General features: G+C 41.9%; 1 protein-coding gene across 2 annotated transcripts; it reads right to left on the reverse strand.

The window, feature by feature from the left end:
- Positions 1 to 1,473: 1,473 nt before the first annotated feature.
- On the reverse strand, positions 1,474 to 14,656 carry LOC112266969. Of its 2 annotated transcripts, none has more exons than XM_024444943.2 (17): positions 14,239 to 14,656; positions 10,875 to 10,906; positions 9,429 to 9,461; positions 9,101 to 9,160; positions 8,976 to 8,999; positions 8,796 to 8,831; positions 8,591 to 8,638; positions 8,320 to 8,363; positions 8,137 to 8,189; positions 7,544 to 8,021; positions 6,618 to 6,743; positions 4,998 to 5,133; positions 4,871 to 4,918; positions 4,636 to 4,707; positions 4,369 to 4,534; positions 4,043 to 4,164; positions 1,474 to 3,735 (listed from the first exon to the last, which is right to left on the reverse strand). In XM_024444943.2, the coding sequence occupies exons 1-17, from the start codon at positions 14,286 to 14,288 to the stop codon at positions 3,707 to 3,709; spliced, it is 1,557 nt and encodes a 518-aa protein (XP_024300711.1). In that variant the 5' UTR covers positions 14,289 to 14,656; the 3' UTR covers positions 1,474 to 3,706. The 2 variants fall into 2 exon arrangements, with proteins under 2 accessions (XP_024300711.1, XP_024300710.1); XM_024444942.2 differs by having other exon boundaries at positions 8,796 to 8,834.
- Positions 14,657 to 18,822: the final 4,166 nt, after the last annotated feature.

Raw genomic sequence — 18,822 nt, forward strand, 5'->3', positions numbered from 1 at the left:
TGGGAAAGTCTTGACGGGTCCAGGGAGGGTTCACCCACCTTTGGCCGCAGCTCATGACCCGAGGTCCTGCGATTGTCATTTTTGCGCTGCATCCTGGTCAGTATTTACCTTAGTTTTCAGTATTCCGTGCAGTATCAGGATCTGTGTGATATCTGTAGTTGCGGATATTTCGGTAATACTGGTCAAGGTGCTTTTATAACCCTAGGTTCAGATGACAACTTGATTGTAAACCACATCACCTAGCATCATTTCAATGAGTATTCTACATTACCATGGCAACCCAGCAGCAGTTGATAGAACATTCCAAATTGCCATGGACATTTTGCATCACAATACCAGCCATATGTACCCATGAGTTTACCAGTCTAAATAAGCCCCTTCTCGGGATTCTATTACTATGGTTATTGCCGTAGAATTAAAACGATTCTTCGTTATATTTATATGGTTAAATAACTAACGGAATGCAGAAAGAGGCAAGGTCCAGTGGTGGAAAAAGTACTCAATTGTCAAACATGAATTAAAGTAAAGATACCTTAACAGAAAATGACTCAAGTAAAAGTGAAAGTCACTCAGTAAAATACTATTTGAGTAAAAGTATCTGGTTTGAAATGTACAGTGGTGTATAGTGGTGGAAAAATGACTCAATTGTCAGTACTTTTTAAAAAACTTTTACTCAAGGTTTTTACTTGGTCGTAGTATATTATGTTTGTCTTCATTTATTTTGTCAGGCCAGGGTGTGACATGGGTTTTTGTGGTGTGTTTTTGTCTTGGGGTTTTGTGGGGTGTCTAGCATAGTCTATGGCTGCCTGAGGCGGTTCTCAATCAGAGTCAGGTGATTATCGTTGTCTCTGATTGGGAACCATATTTAGGTAGCCTGGGTTTCACTGTGTGTTTGTGGGTGATTGTTCATGTCTCTGTGTTAGTTGTCACAAGATAGGCTGTATAGGTTTTCGCGTTACGTTTGTTGTTTTGTATTGATCGTGTTTTGTCTACATTAAACATGTATCTTATTAACCACGCTGCATTTTGGTCCGACTCTCCTTCAACGGAAGAAAACCGTAACAAGTACAAGTAAATGCTATACAAATCCCTTATATTATGCAAACTAGATGGCACAATTGTCTTGTTTTCTAATTTATTTCTGGATAGCCAGGGGTACACTCAGACAACATTTCCAAACACCATATTTGTGCTTAGTGAGTCCGCAAGATCAGAGGCAGTAGGAATTACAACGCATTATATTGATAGGTGCATGAAATGGATTATATTGCTGTCCTGTCTGAGCATTTGAAATGTAAGGAGCACTTTTGGGTGTCAGTGAAAATACATGAGTAAAAAAAGTACATTATTTTCTTTAGGAATGTAGTGAAGTAAAAGTTATCAAAATGTAAAAGTAGTAAAGTACAGATACCCAAGAAAACTACTTAAGTAGTTCTTCAGGGTATTTTTACTTAACACCACTGGCAAATTAAATCATAATCAAATCACATTTTATTTGTCACATGCTTATGGGCCCTTTCTAACAATGCAGAGAAACATTTTTGAAAAATGAATAGAAAAATAACACAAGAAACAAGTACATAGTCAATGTGAAGGGGTACAAGGTAATTGAGGTAGATATGTACATATAGGTAGGGATAAAGTGACTAGGCAACAGGATAGATAAAACAGCAACAGCAGTGTATGTCATGAGTCAAAAGAGTTAGTGCAGAAAGGGGAAATGCAGATATTCCTGGCTATTGGTTAACTATTTAACTAACTATTTAGCAGTCTTATAGCTTGGGGGTGGAAGCTGTTCAGGGTCCTGTTGGTTCCCAACTTGGCATGGTCATTATTAGTCAAGCAACTCTGTAAAAGCCACTGAACCTGTAGGCTATGACTTAATGATACATGTGTTTACTAACAGTCATGAAGACCTCATCAAGCTGTAGGTCTACCTCTACTAGCTGAAAACTATTTGCAATGAAATAAATGAAATTCATCTTTCCAAAAAAATATTTTATTCAGTCAAAGATTTGTAATCTTAGGCACCATACCCAGAGCCCTACGAAGGCCCATACCTGAAGTGTAACATTACAGAAGTGCACATGTAAGAACTGGAATATTAAATGATGGATTTTGAGAGATCATTCTGAGTGTAAACATATGTACACACTTGCAAATGGCATCCAATACCCAATTTACCACTAAACTCGTGGTTTTCCCATTCATAATTTCAACAGTTAATCGTTGTTACTCTCCCTAAGGTATTTGGATCCCAGTATCTGCAACAGTGACATCCCTATTGAAAGGTGTTTTAAATGAGTTAGTACCCCTTTTTATTAACTAAAAATACTCTCCTAAATTAGTGGTTTCTGGAATTCATTCAATCCCGCCATGTTCAAATGCACTGAGTGTGATTTCCAGGCTACAGAATGGACACGATTCAGGCTAAACAAAAGTAAATATTACCAATCTTTTCTCTAAGATGAAGCTTAGCTATCACCACTAAGTTTGACAGGCTCAATTTGGTCATAACACACATAAAAACTAACAAACACAAACTGTACAAAAATAAAAACAATCGCAGCATAGTTTAAATACAGGGAAAATATGTACACAGTATAAAAAGTACAGCTACACTCCTTGAGAAGTTGGTCCAATTCCATGATTAAGTGGTAATGCCTTGAATGACAAATATCAAAATACAAAATATACAACTCCCCATAAGTTTGTCAGCAGTTTCCATACTGCAGCACCATGTCTGTTACTGGCTACACTTTAGCTACCTATTTCCCAGAGCTCATCTATGACATAACAAGTCTTCTCTGCACCGCGGGTCGTAGCATTAGCTCCTGGCTGTTTGGGGTACCTCTACAGCTTCAGGTACGTCTGCATTATTCCAGGTTAATGGACTAAGAGAATGACCCTTCAAGATGAAAGGCTTTGGTGAAATTGTCTTTGGGAGGGGTGAAAAGCCAGGGTTTCCCACTACTAAATATCACTACTAGGTGGGGCACAAAGTTATCTAGATCCAGCATCCAGGTCTGCAGGAATCAAACATTTCAGTTGAAGGCAATTGTCTTGGGCTGAGAGGGGGTGACAGTGCTAGGCTGGGGTGCCAGGACACATAATGCTTCTGATCTAGGATCAATGTACCCTCCTCAAATCCTCAATTTATGAAGGAGGTATGCAAAGCTGACCTTAGATCAGCCTCTAGAGCAAGGACGGGCAACTCCAGTCCTCAGGGGCTGGATTGGTGTCACACTTTTGTCCCAGCTAACACACCAGACTCCAATAATCAACTAATTATGATCTTCCATTTAGAATGCAATTAGTTTAATCAGCTGTGTTTGCTAGGGGGGGGGGTGACACCAACCAGGCCCCGAGGACTGGAGTTGCCCATATCTGGTCTAGAGAAAACATTCATCCTACTCCATTCAGCCCTCAAACTCAACTCTGAACCTTGAAGCCAGTTCCACTGAATGTTGTCATCAGGGACTGATTTAAAGGTGAGTCACCAGGTGTGTGCAATTAATGATCATGTAGAACAGAAAACCAGAAGGCTCCGGACATCATAGGGTAAGAGTTGAGTACCCCAGCCATACAGCATAAAGTAGAGATTTCTGTCTTCAAGTCAAGAGTTCAAACGTCTCTCACCCATTGTCTCTCTGTCTTACTGACGACAGGGCTGCGGAAAGGCAGGGACCTAGGGAGGCTAAAGATGTCATTTGGCAGCTTTATTGTCCATCATATCTGAAGAGAACACAGACAGAGACAGACAGAAAGAGAGACAGAAATTGGTGTAGGTTAGGAGACAAGCATGAGTACAAATGTGTGTGTGCAGACAGGTCAGTGAGGGTGAGTGGCTCTAGTCTAATGTGTCTCATAGGAGGATGGTGGCACCTTAATTGGGGAGGATGGGCTCATGGTTGTGGCTGGAGCGGAATAGGTGGAATGGTATCAAATAAATCAAACTCATGGTTTCCATTCCATTTGTTCTATTCCAGCCAATATTATCAGCTGTTCTCCCTGCAGCAGCCTCCACTGGTGTGTCTCTAACCTTGCAGTGTCTGGTGGACCTCATTGGGCAGGTCATCCAACTCCTGTAGGCTCCTCAAGAGGTGAGCGACAGTGGCTTGACCCTTCGGCCTGCTAGTCTTCCAGCGCTCCAATGCCTTAAACCTGAAACACAAGGCAAACGGAGGTCACATTATCTAAAAAATAAATCTTCACCAAAAATATGAATCAAAGAAAGTAGGTTATTGTACAATTATTGTATTATTGGTTATGCCAGGAATGCTTCAATTAGAAACCCCCAAAATAATGGCTGGCAAGTAATATAAAGTTGAGTTTTAAGGGTGCAGATACTATATCTATCTACTGTACCTCTGCATGATGACATCCTCCTCGCTGGCCTGAATATCATCCAGCTCTTTGGAGGACAGGTCCAGGCAACCGATAGCCACCTGCTTCCACTCCTTCCCCAGCCGCTTAGCCACCTGCATCAGCTGCTTGGGCGATACGTCTGGGACCTGCACTGTCCGCACTCCGTCTGGGGACAACAGAGGACTTTTAATTCTGAATAGCAACTCAACATGAATAAGACCACAGTAATAACAGCAAATTACACATTGGATGTGTTCAAACCATCACCTGACTCATCTGCGCATCGAGGTCTCTTATTGGTCATCTCTTCCTCTGATGTGCTGGTGCTTCTCTTCCTGCCTACAGAAGAGGAGAAAATCACTGTCAATCAAAAGCTACTTTTAATGATGAATGAAAATTGCTTGTGTACAGACAAGTAGATATCTAGAACACACACTGGAATAAAGTGAACTATTGATGCCAATATTGAGAGGGGGGGGGCAAACAAAAATGACAAACTTACTATCTGTCCGTTTCCTTAGTTTTTCAACTGCATTGTCCACACAGTCACCTGAGAGGAAGACAAATGAATGTCCTGCACCTTCACTCACAACACATTACAGACAGACGCACAGAAGGTGTGTATGTACCTTCTCTGATGGTGGCTGACCACACAGTCTGGTCGGACTCCGTCTCTATGAGGGAGAGCTTGAAGGGAGGGGGCTGCTCAAAGAACGCCTCAAAATATCCCTTCAATTTAGTCACGGCCAGCGTGAACTGCAAGTCCTGCAGGACACCGCACACACACACACACACACACACACACATGAATACACACACATAGTACATCCATACACTAAGTATACAAAACATTAAGAACACCTGTTCTTTCCATGACAGACTGACAAGGTGAATCCTATTATCCCTTATTGATGTCAGCTGTTAAATGAATGTTTTAAGTATCCCTATATTTCTGTTATTACGGTGCGATCACTCTGTTATTAGTACGCCTACGCAGTAGTCTCGCTGGAGATGGACCTGGCCTGAGTGTGACGGCAACTAGTTCTGTGGAAATACAGTGAAATAAAAGTTGTTCAACTGGAACCTTGTTGTTGTGTCATTTTGAATTAGCAAAATCGACTAAAATCAGTGAAGATGAAGGGGAGGAGACAGGTTGAAGAAGGATTTTTAAGCCTTGAGACAATAGACATGGATTGCGTATGTGTGCCATTCAGAGGGTGTAGGGGCAAGACAAAATAATGTGCCTTTGAACAGGTTATGGTAGTAGGTACCAGGCACACCAGTTTGTGTCAAGAATTGCAACGCTACTGGGTTTTTCACGCTCAACAGTTTCCCGTGTGTATCAAGAATGGTCCACTACCCAAAGGACATCCAGCCAAATTGACACAACTGTGGGAAGCATTGGAGTCAACATGGGCCAGCATCCCTGTGGAACACTTTCGACACCTTGTAGAGTCCTTGCCCGGACAAATTGAGGCTGTTCTGAAGACAAAAGGTCATCTACAAGACCCTGCTAGGTAAAGTCTCCCCTTATCTCAGCTCACTGGTCACCATAACAGCACCCACCTGTAGCACGCGCTCCAGCAGGTATATCTCTCTGGTCACCCCCAAAACCAATTCTTACTTTGGCCGCCTCGCCTTCCAGTTCTCTGTTGCCAATGACTGGAACGAACTGCAAAAATCTCTGAAACTGGAAACACTTATTCCCCTCACTAGCTTTACGCACCAGCTGTCAGAGCAGCTCACAGATTACTGCACCTGTACATAGCCCATCTATAATTTAGCCCAAACAACTACCTCTCCCCCTACTGTATTTATTTATTTAGCTCCTTTGCACCCCATTATTTATCTCTACTTTGCACATTCTTCCATTGCAAATCTACCATTCCAGTGTTTTACTTGCTATTATTGTATTTACTTCGCCACCATGGCCTTTACCTCCCTTATCTCACCTCATTTGCTCACATTGTATATAGACTCATTTTTCTATTATATTATTGACTGTATGTTTGGTTTACTCCATGTGTAACTCTGTGTTGTTGTATGTGTCGAACTGCTTTGCTTTATCTTGGCCAGGTCGCAATTGTAAATGAGAACTTGTTCTCAACTTGCCTACCTGGTTAAATAAAGGTGAAAAAAGGAGGTGCAACTCAATATTAGGAAGGTGTTCTTAATGTTTTGTACACTCAGTGTACAGTAGATAGGTCAGTGCTTACTGGTTATGCAGTAATGGGTGAATGAACCCTTACCGCAGGGCTGATGTCTCCTTCTGGTTCACTCATGAGACGGTACCTCCTCTCATCCAGCTTACAGGTGGGTGGCTTCTCTACCTTCAGGTAACGCCTCTTGGAGCAACGCACCTCCTTCCCTATGTCCTGGAGTGAGGGGTGGTAGAGGAGGAGAAAGAGGCAGAGAGAGTAAAATAGAGGAATGGATAGAAGAGAACCAGTGATTTATCATACTGTAGGTAAGTGATGGATTCCAATAATGGGGGGGGTCTATTCCCTGGTCAGGAAACCTGGGAGCTGGTTGAGGGAGAATATGCTTTCCATTGTCAATTTGGTCATTGTTGACTAACGGTCAACAACTCCTTTCCCTGGCCACTAAGGTAGGGTTAAATGGGTTGTTCCAAAGCTGAGTGCTCTGATGTGGGTCTCTGTTGAGCTCAGTCATTTCCCTCACCACTGATACTACTACACACTACCAGGGCTCATACCACATTTCAGAAACTGGGTGACATGACCAAAAAATTCACTGTGGTCTGTATTTGATATAACATGGTGTTACTATCCAAATCTAACCCTACCAGTTGGCAAAACATTGTCATTTGAACCAGTGTTGCCCACTGGGCTAGCTTCAGATCTAATGTATTAGGATTTCCATCGGAGTTGTTCCTAGATAAAGATACACAAATCAATACACAATCACTTGTGTTCATTAATATGCACCAATGCCTTCTGATACCGTGACAAATTAACTCATCTTGATCACCACACACACACGCACACAGACTTCCAGTGTGACTTCCCTCAGTACAGACCATAGTGAGAGAGGCACAGAGTGACAGGAAGTCAGGCCAGTGGGCATTACAATCTGTCTGATCATGTTCACCTCTTTGTTCTGACTCAGTAACATGCTACAGTAATGATCCGCACCCACACTGTGTCCATCTCACCTTAATGTCGGAGGAGTTGTTGGTGGCCAGGTAGATGCGAAAGGAGTAGGAGTTGTTCAGAGCCAGTTCCTTATACACCAGGACCACCCCGTGGTGCTCTACAGGCTTGCTGCTCTGGACAATGGGCCCCACCGGGGACAGGGACGACACACGCCACTTTACATGGCTGCCAGAGTGGTCAACCGAGGGCTCGATCACCGGACAGCTGTCCTTCATATGCAGGACACTGAAGGTCATTTCACTGTGAGGGTCAGCGAGGCAGAGGGAGTGAGGGAACTGGATGGAGGTGAGGACGGACGAGGGGCTGTTGACACAGTCCACGTTGAAGATGGGCCCAGCGAACCTCCAGGTGTCCCCGAGGAACATGCCAAACTTGGACCAGGACAGGACCGAGTAGCGGATCAGGACTCTCTCTGACACCTCAAACACCAGGCCGGTGACGGAGCACTCATATGTCCCCTCTCCCTCCAGCTGCACCCTGACACACAGAACCAGAAAGATTTAGAGATGGAGGAAAAAAGAGTGAGAGAAGGAGAGGCTGAGTGAGAAAGAGAAAGAGAAGGAACGAGGCTACAGATAGAAGAGCTACTCACTGTAGGCGACCTTTAGAGATCTTCCTGGGAGTAACCAGATCATTGCCTTGACTCTGATAGAGAAACAGACATGGTCCTAAGATTAGCCCCTGTTCCTCTAGTGAGTCTACAGCCATACTGTATGTCTCTGAAGCTTTATTACACAATTACCATTAAATTCCACAATCCAACAAATGTGCTCACCTGCTGGACAGCCTTGCATTTTTCACATGTCTTGGGGGGCATATCTGACAAAGCAGAGGTCAATAGTCAAACTAGACACTCCCTCTTGGGGAATACTCTACCTCTCAGACTTTGATTTGCAGACACATTTTCATAAACCTATGTAATGAACCCAAATATCCTCTCTCTAGAATTTCAGCCATTACAATCTCCTTTGTCTAGGATAGTTAGGCCTTAAGTGGAAGAAGCTAAACATTTGATAGTAGAATGACTTTTGTCAAACTGAGGATACCTTTAGTAAGGGAAACCTCTGCATCAGGTTGAGGAGCCGACTCCGATTCTGCGGAGAGAGAAGTTACTCCTCATGAAGGAAGTTAGGGGAGAGGAGCAGGCATTCTACTCAGGTCATTCTGAGGTGAAAGAGCCTATTCATCTGTATTTCAGAGGCAACATGATGCAGATGTACTCTAAGGCATTGTGCTATAGTTCCCACTCACCATTACAGGAATCCTCAACTGCAGGCTCCTCTGATTCTGCTGGGACAAGCCAAAAAAAAGAATACAATTATTATTATTTTTAAATATCCAAACAAGCCAGGTGCTGGTGTGACCACGTATCGTCACCGTTTGGAAATTATTTTTTGATGAAACAGAGAATGAGGCTGTGTTATTCCTCACCTCCTCCTTTCTCAGCAGAGCCGTCTGGCGAAAGACAGAAAGAGAGAAGTTTATATTAGAGGATGGGATAAAGCCTGATGATTCATACTTTGATGAAGAGATTTTGTGCTCTAGCAGCCGCTCACCAGAATCCTCCTCCTCATCCTCATCTTCAGAACTCTCCTCTGTAGATGTCCCTGCGTTGTCTGTTAGGAAAAAAAATCCATAAGACATGGAGGGATGAACTTTGAAAACTTTCTCATTCTAAACGTACTTTCGAACAGAGAGGGGTGAGGGAAATTGATTGGTAGTTCAAAAGAAACTTGGGGGGGGTTCTATAGGCCCAAAGCAACTCAGAGACCATTAGAGTTCTGTTTGAGTAGTGTTCACAGAGAGGACGATGTGTGTGTGTGGGGATTTCTATAAGGATTTCTATACACGGAACATAGAAATATACTGCAAAGGTGTGCCTACCTGAGCCACTGTTATCACTTTCAGTCAGATTACCTAGAACAACAGAACTTTCATTAGAGGTATCTTGGGTAATTAATATGGGATTAGGAACTCTCCATCTTTCCACCCCACTTTACCCATAATGCAGAGGTTTACAGTAACCCCAGGGGACTGGCCCTCTGTAGGACCAGCCCCAAACGACACCAGCCAAACCCCTGAAAGCTTTCTGACAAGACCTAGTAGGGGGATCTGAGAGTCTCTACTCATGTCTACCCTAACATAGGCATATTACTGAGAAGATTGTCATACATTATCGTTTTGGAGCCTCTTATTTACTGTCTGACTTATCAAAACATTACACTTCTGCTGTCTGCTGTCAAACTGTGAATAAGTTAACTCTGATGTGCTCATCAGTGTAAACCCTCTTCACTCACGTCACACCACATTGCTCATCTGAAACTTCCACTCTGATTACTCACTCATTTATTTGAATGCACACTGTATACAGTATGTACATGAGCGTATTGTAATTCAGTGATGTCTGTGGTTTTCCTATGTATAGTGCTGAGGGCCCCTGTGTCAATGCTGTAACTGTTTGCACATTCATTTTAGTCATTTACAGAAACAGATACTCTCATTCAGAAATTCAGAATGACTTATAAACTGGTATGCTTCATACTGTAAGTGCATCTAAAGTAGGGCTATGATGATTATGGGTAATGATTAATTGACATGCAAATGTTCAAAATTGTGATTTTTGTTGGATATGTTTTGATTTTGTAATGCATCTTTGAAAATAAGCTACGAGATACCTAATGAATACAACACAGCTTTGGTGAAACCATTTCTCAAAAACAAATGGTTTTGACTCCAGGGGCAGGGGGAGCTGTTTGCTATCTGTACCCAGCAGGAGTGAGTGTGGGATAGGCCTTCTGGCTGAGAGCCTGGCATTGGCAGAGAGGAAGCCCCGCTGCGCCACTCAGGAGCCCAAAGAGAGAGGAGAGAGAGACCTGGCTGGTTCTCAGTCGGAGGTGAGGCTCCCTGCCCCAGAAAGGACAGGCTGTATCACAACCGGCTGTGATTGGGAGTCCCAGAGCGGTGCACAGTTGCCCCAGTGTCGTCCGGGTTAAAGTTTAGCCGGGGTAGGCCATCATGGTAAATAAGAATTTGTTCTAACTGACTTCCCTAGTTAAATAAAGGTTAAATAAATACATCCATCGCTCTCTCTCCCTCCCTCCATCTGTGTCCTCATATGCCTCTTATCTGCCTCATCTAACATCCACTCTGTCTACTCTCTGACAGCCTGCTTTAAAATCAGCCCAATATACACCAGACGGACACACAGATCTTTTTACTGGTGTTGACTGCCATCTGCTGGACTCATTTCAGATTACATTAATTCAAGACTTTATGCCACGAGACAAAACAAAACATGTCATGCACAAACCAAGATCGAACGTTGCTTACCCTTCTGGCCAGGGACAGGGACGTCTCCATCTCTGTAGGTTAAAAGAAAAAGGAAATGATAAGGACATCCCAAGACGTTATCAAAATCCTGGAGTTAAGAGAATACAGCTTCAGTTTATGGACCAGTGGGGGAGGGGATTAGGGGTGTGGAGGAGAGGGGGTGGAGCTCAACTGTCCAGCTACAGACCCATCTGTGTCTGCACTTCCTCTCTCTGATATACACTCACACGCTCATTCAACTGAGGCACAAAAACAGAAAGGGCTGCCAAAAACTCAAATTCATGACACCAGCCCATCCTCCAGTGTGGTGTGGAACACCCACCCCCTACATCCTGACCCAGTTTTACACACTAATGTTGCACGGCTGGTACTGCAAAGCCATGGAAAGGTACTGGCCGATAATAGTGCCTGTGATTCTAAACTGTAAATTCTTAAAGAGACAGTACCAGAGAACACCAAAAGTTGATCAAATGGAAGGGTTTTGTAGTCAGCAGTGTTACAGGTTTATATAACCCATATGTGTATCATCCAGAAGTTGTCTCTCAGACTCAGACAAAGCGTGCCACTTGTTGATTCAGTCTGTGACTTGTGTGAACACGTCTATGGGCGCCTTCCGCCCAGGGGCTCGGTGTAAAGCTAGTGACAATAGAAAGTGCATTCGTCATAATGCCAACCTCACAAGAAGAACACGTTCAGCATGCGCAGGGAACAAGGTCAACAGTATTTTTTCTCGATCGTAAAAATACTGCACTTTAGGTCATCAAAAGCCAGAGTTGACTCAAGTGTAGTCTTTAGTGCTTTACCACAGAAGAGATGAGGAATACAGGAGAAACACTTTACTAAGTTGAAACGTTTTCATAACCTCTTTGATAATAAGAATGTAATGAATCATGATAACTGTGCATGGTAACTGCAGATAAGGTCCTAAAACAACGATTGAATTGTGACCAAAATTCATAGGCTATTTCTAGTACTGTGTATCGAAGATTTAATGAAACCTGATAAGCCAATGGTCCTCATCCTCACTGTACTCAAGACAGATGTACAGGAAAAACTTTACTTTTCAAGGTCAATGTTCACTCAGCCAAAAATGACTGTATCACAACACAATTGTTATACGTTTCCATGGCAGTCATATTCACAAATGTACTCTGCCTTCTCTCTGTCTATTATTTTTCTACCCTCTCTTTCTCTTTATCTCTGCCCGCTATTCAACCCTGGCCTCTCACCATCTCTTACTTCTCTCCCACTAATTTTCATATAAAACAACCCCCCCCCCCTTTTCTCTCTCACTTCTGTCTCTGTGGTGCGATACCACAGTTTTTTGCATGTTTCCTACAGCCAACACACTGAAAGCCTATGAACATGAGATAGGCAATAGTTCGTTGGTGCTAGTGTTATAGTTTATGTAACAGCTCCAATTTAGCCTTGCATACCTCACTCAGTAGGTTAACATATCATACACCATTAATGCAACAGCATTAATGACACACGAAACTGTCAATACATCTCAATACATCTCGGGGAAAAACGTTATGCTTTTATGAGGGGTCATATATTCTGCAGGTATTGTGCATTTTATTTAGAAGTATATTGAACAAAAATATATGCAACATGCAATAATTTCAACGATTTACTGAGTTACAGTTCATATAAGGAAATCAGTTAACTGAAATAAATAAATTAGGCCATAATCTACAGATTTTACATGACTGGGCAGGGGTGCAGTCATAGGTGGGCCTGGGGTGGCATAGGCCCATCCACTTGGGAGCCAACCCAGCCAATCAGAATTCGTTTTTTCACACAAAAGGGCTTTACTACAAACAGAAATACTCCTCAGTTTCATCAGCTGTCCGGGTGGCTGGTCTCAGATGATCCCACAGGTGAAGAAGCCGGGTGTGGAGGTCCTGGTCTGGTGTGGTTACACATGGTGTGTGTTTGAGGCCGGTTCAACGTACTGCCAAATTCTCTAAAACAATGTTTGAGGCAGCTTATGGTAAAGGAATTAACATTCAATTCTGACAACAGCTCTGGTGGACATTCCTGGCAGTGGCATGCCAATTGCAAACTCACTCAAAACTTGAGGCATTATGTTGTGTGACAAAATTGCACATTTTAGAATGGCCACTAAATTGTCCCCAGCACAGAGTGAACCTGTGTAATGATCATGCTTTTTAATCAGCTTCTTTATATGCCACACCTGTCAGGTGGATTGATTGTCTTGGTAATGGAGAAATGCACACTAACAGGGATGTAAACAAATTTGTGCACAAAATTAGCTTTTTGTGCACAAGGACATTTCTGGGATCTTTTATTTCAGCTCATGAAACATAGGACCAACACTTTACATGTTGCGTTTACATTTTTGTTCAGTATAATTGAATATATATATAAATCAGCACTTCGGTGACACTCAAACCTTTTCAGTGATCTGAGCGTTGAATTGTCTAACCTGAATTCAGATTATTTCAGTCAGTGGCGAAAGGGTGTGGCATGGTGGCAAGGTGCCCAACGTCTCTTGTTTCTCCGGCAGCCTCTGGCGTGATAGAAACCAGACAACCACACGAACGATAGGCCTAGCGTTCCCCTTGGATACAAGTCACCAGATTCATATCTCTCACCTTTCACTTCCCTCCGGTTCATGGTTACTCATCACACAAACACTATTCATTATTTACGACACGAAGGAGACAATGTAGAACGTTTTCTACATTTCTACAACTACATTTTACTACCCGAAACATTACCATGATTTCAGTAACACGTGTGGTTACAAAAGTTATGTTTTTTTTTAAAGTCCTTGATTAATAAATTTCACTGGAAAAAGTCCCAATAGCCTATGTAATTCAATATTATTCTATAGCTACCTTTTGGTACATATATACTACTATACATATAACAACAAAGCTAGATACATGCAAGTGGTTTTGCTTTCAAATTAAAAGAAGCTTTAATTGAGAAACCCAACATTATTGTTGCATTGGGTAGGCCTACAGAATAACATTCTTTAGATGTAAATCGCGGTTTAGCCATATTGCTTGGCGATGGGCATGCTTGTGTTATGATCAGTCAACAGAGCATCATGTGCGCTACAAAGCGTTCATGGCGTCCCCTCCTTTCATTTTTGGGATCTGTGTATTCAATTACATAAAATTACATGGTTGCAACTATTTGTGGTCTTAAATGTTTCTTTGTAAATTGGGAACTAAGCTCCAGCGAAGGGTAGCAAGCAACAACAACAAAGCAACTATTTCGGGATTAGACAAAACATTGCAGCGCGTATCCTTTGTCAGTGTGAATGCAACCTCATGCATAGACTGCTCTAAACCTCGGCGTTATTTGGCTATGTATTTACGATGCTTACCCTTCATCCAGGTGACAAGTGGCTCCGCAGCTCGCCATCCTCGCCACCATTATGTGCCCTTTGAGGAACTTTCGCTGTAGGTTTTGTTTTGGTCGTTTTGCTTCACCTTCGTGAGGTTTCGTTATAGCACCTGCCTGTATCTCTGTCAGCGATCATCTCCTTTTAAAACCATACCTTAAAGACGACGTAAGACTCAGCGCAGCCCTCGTGGTTCACTTTGTTATGATTTACAAATGTTTTTGTAGGCATAATCAAAACTGTTTCTATTCAATAGGTCAAATATCATTTTACGTACAAAGTAATTTCGCCAAAAACAGAGCTCTCAAAACAAATACACTCTCCCGTAGTAGGCCTAGGCTTAGTATTTGTAACATCGGCTAGTTTATCTAACGATAATCTACATTTGAGTTTAGGCAAAAATATGCTGATCTTACTACCATGTTTTTCAATGGATGTCTCATTGTCAACAATTACAAATGATTTACAGATCGCTGCACCTAGCGCAGCCCTGGAGCAATTACAACGCTCACGAACTGCTCAGTGGGAGGAGTATATTATCCCGCCTTTAGTTTGGGTCCGCTTCTTCATCTAAACAAGACGCATGGCTGCATGGCCCTTCTAGGTTTCTTTCCCGTCAAGGCTGATCCATGACAACTGTCTGATTACTATGGGGGGGAGATAAAATATGTACCATAAGGAAGATTATCTGGCCGGCCAATATTATTTAAATGATCAAAGATGACTAATGTTTACAGCTTTCATGCTCAAATACGGCTACTGATAGGGAAATAAAGTCATCCTGCTGCCTGCATTGTATTAAATGGTCAGAACCTTTGATATCCAGGCGTTACATTGTAGATATTTCTCACAATTTGTTTGTAACGTATCTTTCCAAAGTAGGTCACGTCAAAAGGTAACTTTTTTTGCGGGAAAATATAAACACGTAAGGCTGCAGTTCACGAAACCAACCACTAGATACCGCAATCTACAATAAAACAAATACACAAAATTGCACTATCATGTTCAGTTGCCAATGAAGGTTTCAGTCAGCTATTTCTTGATCACATGCAGGGGCGTTGCCAAAAAAAACTACCGGGCCCCTAACATAGAAATCAGAATGTTTCAGATTAAAATAACGTACTGAACAATATGTGTTATTAAATGTACTAACTATAAGCTTCTGCTGCTCTATACTATAATTGTGCAGATTCAAGTTTCCACCTTCATCCTTTGCCTATATTAACAGTAATGCAAACATTTTTGATTCCTAATGTTAACAAAAAACAGTCTGTGTCATGAGGTTATTATTATGCTTTATTATAAATAACTACACAATTGGTGACTTATTTTTTTACATGGTATTGTAGTCAGTTTTAATGAAGAAATTACCATTGGTCCATGTTTCAGATTAAAGAATTGATTTCCAGTTCTTCTTCCCTATGCATAATTCCTACATATATGGCTAAATAAAATACCCAAAATCAAATAAATCCTATACTATGTGGACTGCAGGCATAAATCTGGTACCTACAGAAAACAAGCATCTGTGAAATTGCAACTGTAGTATCAAGACATTATGTGGGCATTCCTGAGTAAATTCAACAGGAGATAAACCATTGCAGAAAATACTCTGAAATAGTATCCCCGGGCAGGCTTGGGTAGAACAGGTTAAGGCATTTGTCCTTGTGTTTGTTCCCTGTAAACAAAACTCAGGTTACACTGCACCAAGAGCCCAGTGTCAAGCCTTATTGTGAGCAAACTCATTTATGTCTTTAAAGTAACATTTTCTAGCTAACTGGTTTTCATTTGAAAGGATGGCAAGGCGGTTCAACTGGTCTTGGCATATTGTAAATCTTAGATAGTTCTTTATAAGTTTCAGCTTACTGAAGGCACATTCACCTCCAGCAACTGTTACAGGCATTGTAAAGAATATTCGCAGTGCAATGCACACCTCTCCAAAAATGCTCTGTAGTTGCATCTTGTGGATGGCATTTAGGAGCTCTACAGGAGAAAGACCATCTGAAAAAGTGGCACCATATATCTTCTTTATATGTCGCACTTCATTTTCAAATCCATCAGTGAGATCTTTGGAGTACTTGTTTCTCAATTTGTGGCAAAATAACAAAACCAAATTTGTGTAAGTATTTGTGAAAACTCCTTGCATATTGCTGCAATCGTGTAGAACCGCATGTCCAAATGACTGATTATACTATCCAGAGCCACATAAAACACTGTGTTGTGAAATCCAGTGTCTGACTTCTGTTCATTTGCTATGTCATCTTCAGTCTCATCAAGGAAACGGTTTCTTTTTTCTGGCAGCTCCTCTGTTCACTGTGAAAATGAGTAGTTACACTCATTACACTTTTCTTAACTCCTGTTCTGAGCATCTGAGATTTACTATGCAATCTGATACACGTCAAATCAGTTTTCTTGATCTTCTGATCTTGTGTGAAGATAATGTTCTATACACTGATCTTTACAGGAAGCCTACTGATCGTAACAGTTTGTTGAGGGCTGATAGTTGTCACCCACTTCCCTTGAAAAATAGTTTGCCCTACAGCCAATTCTGTCGAATCAAAAGAATTTGCAAAAAACAATCCGATTTCGACAGAAATATGGCTGAGACGCAAAGAAAGTTCAAGGAGAGGGGCTACAAGATCAGATTAATATTACCATTGAGAAAATTCTAAACAAAACGAGACATGACCTTTTTCAAGGTCAGTCTCGCAAAAAGACGCATTCTTTTGTTCTAACTATCCGCTATTCAAAGTGCTCTGAACAAATTAAGGGAATTGTTCACAAACATTGGCACATCCTAAAATCCGATGATAGTCTCGGTAATGTGTTTTCGGACCTTCCCTTGGTCGTATTCTCGCGGTGCAGAAATCTCAGAGACCAATTGGTAAACTCTGATTTACCACCCCAAAATATTCCTGAACAACGTCTATTTGCGCCCCTACTGGATGGAAATTACAAATGTAATGGCTGTGCTCAATGCAATGGCACTTATAAATGTAGATCCTTCAAACACCCACAAACAGGGAAATCGATCCCAATAAAAGGTGTTATTACGTGCTCCACTAAGGCAGTTATTTATCTTATAACTTGTCCTTGTGGTAAAAATGATGTAGGTAAAACAAAGCGCGAATTAAAAGTACGTATCTCAGAGCATCGTAGCACCATTAGGTGTAAAAACGTTACTTATCCAGTTGCGGCCCACTTCTTGGAGGCAGGCCACTCGATTTTGTCTCTGCGTTATATTGGCATCGAACATGTCACCCTCCCTAGGAGAGGGGTGACCTTGATAATTTATTGTTAAAACGAGAGGCTGCCTGGATCTTTAATTTAAAGACCCTTGCGCCCTTCGGTCTCAACGTAGACTTTGATCTTAAGCCATTCTTGTGATTATTGTGACTTTGCCATTGTAATTGTTTGTAAACTTGTGTAGTCAAATTAATCTATGATCGTATGCTATCAATTAGTTGTTTGTATGCTGTTCTTTGTATGACATTTTAATATTAGATTATTAACCAATGATAATAGGCCACTCTTGGCCATGATTACAGACACCTGTGTCTTTTGACACTATATTAACAAGTCATCCTGCAGTGTTTGTGATTATACCCTGATGAAGACAGCTTGGCTGTCGAAAACGTTGGTATTACATTTTTGCATCTGAGCTCCTAGAGTGTGCAGCTCTCTTTTATTTTCAAAACACTCATTTCACATGCCACATTGGAGGCTTCTACCTGCAGAGCATCCCATTGATTACGCAGAGCCTGTATTTCTTCCTGTAGTGCCTCAATGTCAGCTGCTTCAGTGTCCAGAGAAATATTTCCTGACTGAATAATTAGGCTTCTATTCTCAATACACTGCAAAACATTAACCCAGAAAGTGAGCAGGAAGATTGCCTTGAAAGACATGAAGTAGCTTTTCAGACCATTTGCCTCAGATTTGGCTTCGTTTGTCAGGCTACAGGAGGCAAGAAGCATGTCTAGGGCATTGATGATAGACGGTAAACAAGTTGCCACTGGTCGGACCGCAGCAATACGCGCACTCCTTCACGTGTCTGAAAGACAGTTAAGACAGCAGCCAGTCTTTTCCTTGAGAATGGCCCATCGCTCTGAGCTGGCACTAAACTGATTGTAAAGACGATACACAGCCAAAAAAGGTTGATACTTCTGGGCACGACTGAGCTGCATGTATACACACAAGATTAAGAGTATGGGAGGCACACAGTGTGTATGTGGCCAGTGGAATCTTTTCCAGTATATGTGCTTGAACTACCTTCACTTTCCCTGACATATTTGCACCATTATCATAGCAGATTGCTGTGACCGAGTATGAACGAGAAGATGCAATCTATTAAAGTATTGTTTTCCAAACCCTTTGACCACATATTCCTATGAACACGTTTTGGCTCTCAGGGCTGAGGTAATGAGTCAGTCGTGCTCCATTCTTTTTGTCCCCAACTTTCTGTAAGTGCTCACATAATAGTGGGTCATAATTTGACAACAGTTCCAGTAAGTCTAGGTAATGTCCATTATACACATCAAGATTGAGGGATTTCCCCCAGAATGGCAG

Source organism: Oncorhynchus tshawytscha, linkage group LG14, assembly GCF_018296145.1.
Source record: "Oncorhynchus tshawytscha isolate Ot180627B linkage group LG14, Otsh_v2.0, whole genome shotgun sequence".
Lineage (NCBI taxonomy): Eukaryota > Metazoa > Chordata > Actinopteri > Salmoniformes > Salmonidae > Oncorhynchus > Oncorhynchus tshawytscha.

Coding starts and splice junctions, on each gene's coding strand:
- LOC112266969 (XM_024444942.2), bottom strand. CDS start 14,288: ATGGTGGCGAGGATGGCGAGCTGCGGAGCCACTTGTCACCTGGATGAA. Junction 8,639..8,795: donor AGTTGAGGATTCCTGTAATG/GTGAGTGGGAAC, acceptor CTCTCTCCGCAG/AATCGGAGTCGGCTCCTCAA. Junction 5,134..6,617: donor AAGGAGACATCAGCCCTGCG/GTAAGGGTTCAT, acceptor GGTGTCCTGCAG/GACTTGCAGTTCACGCTGGC.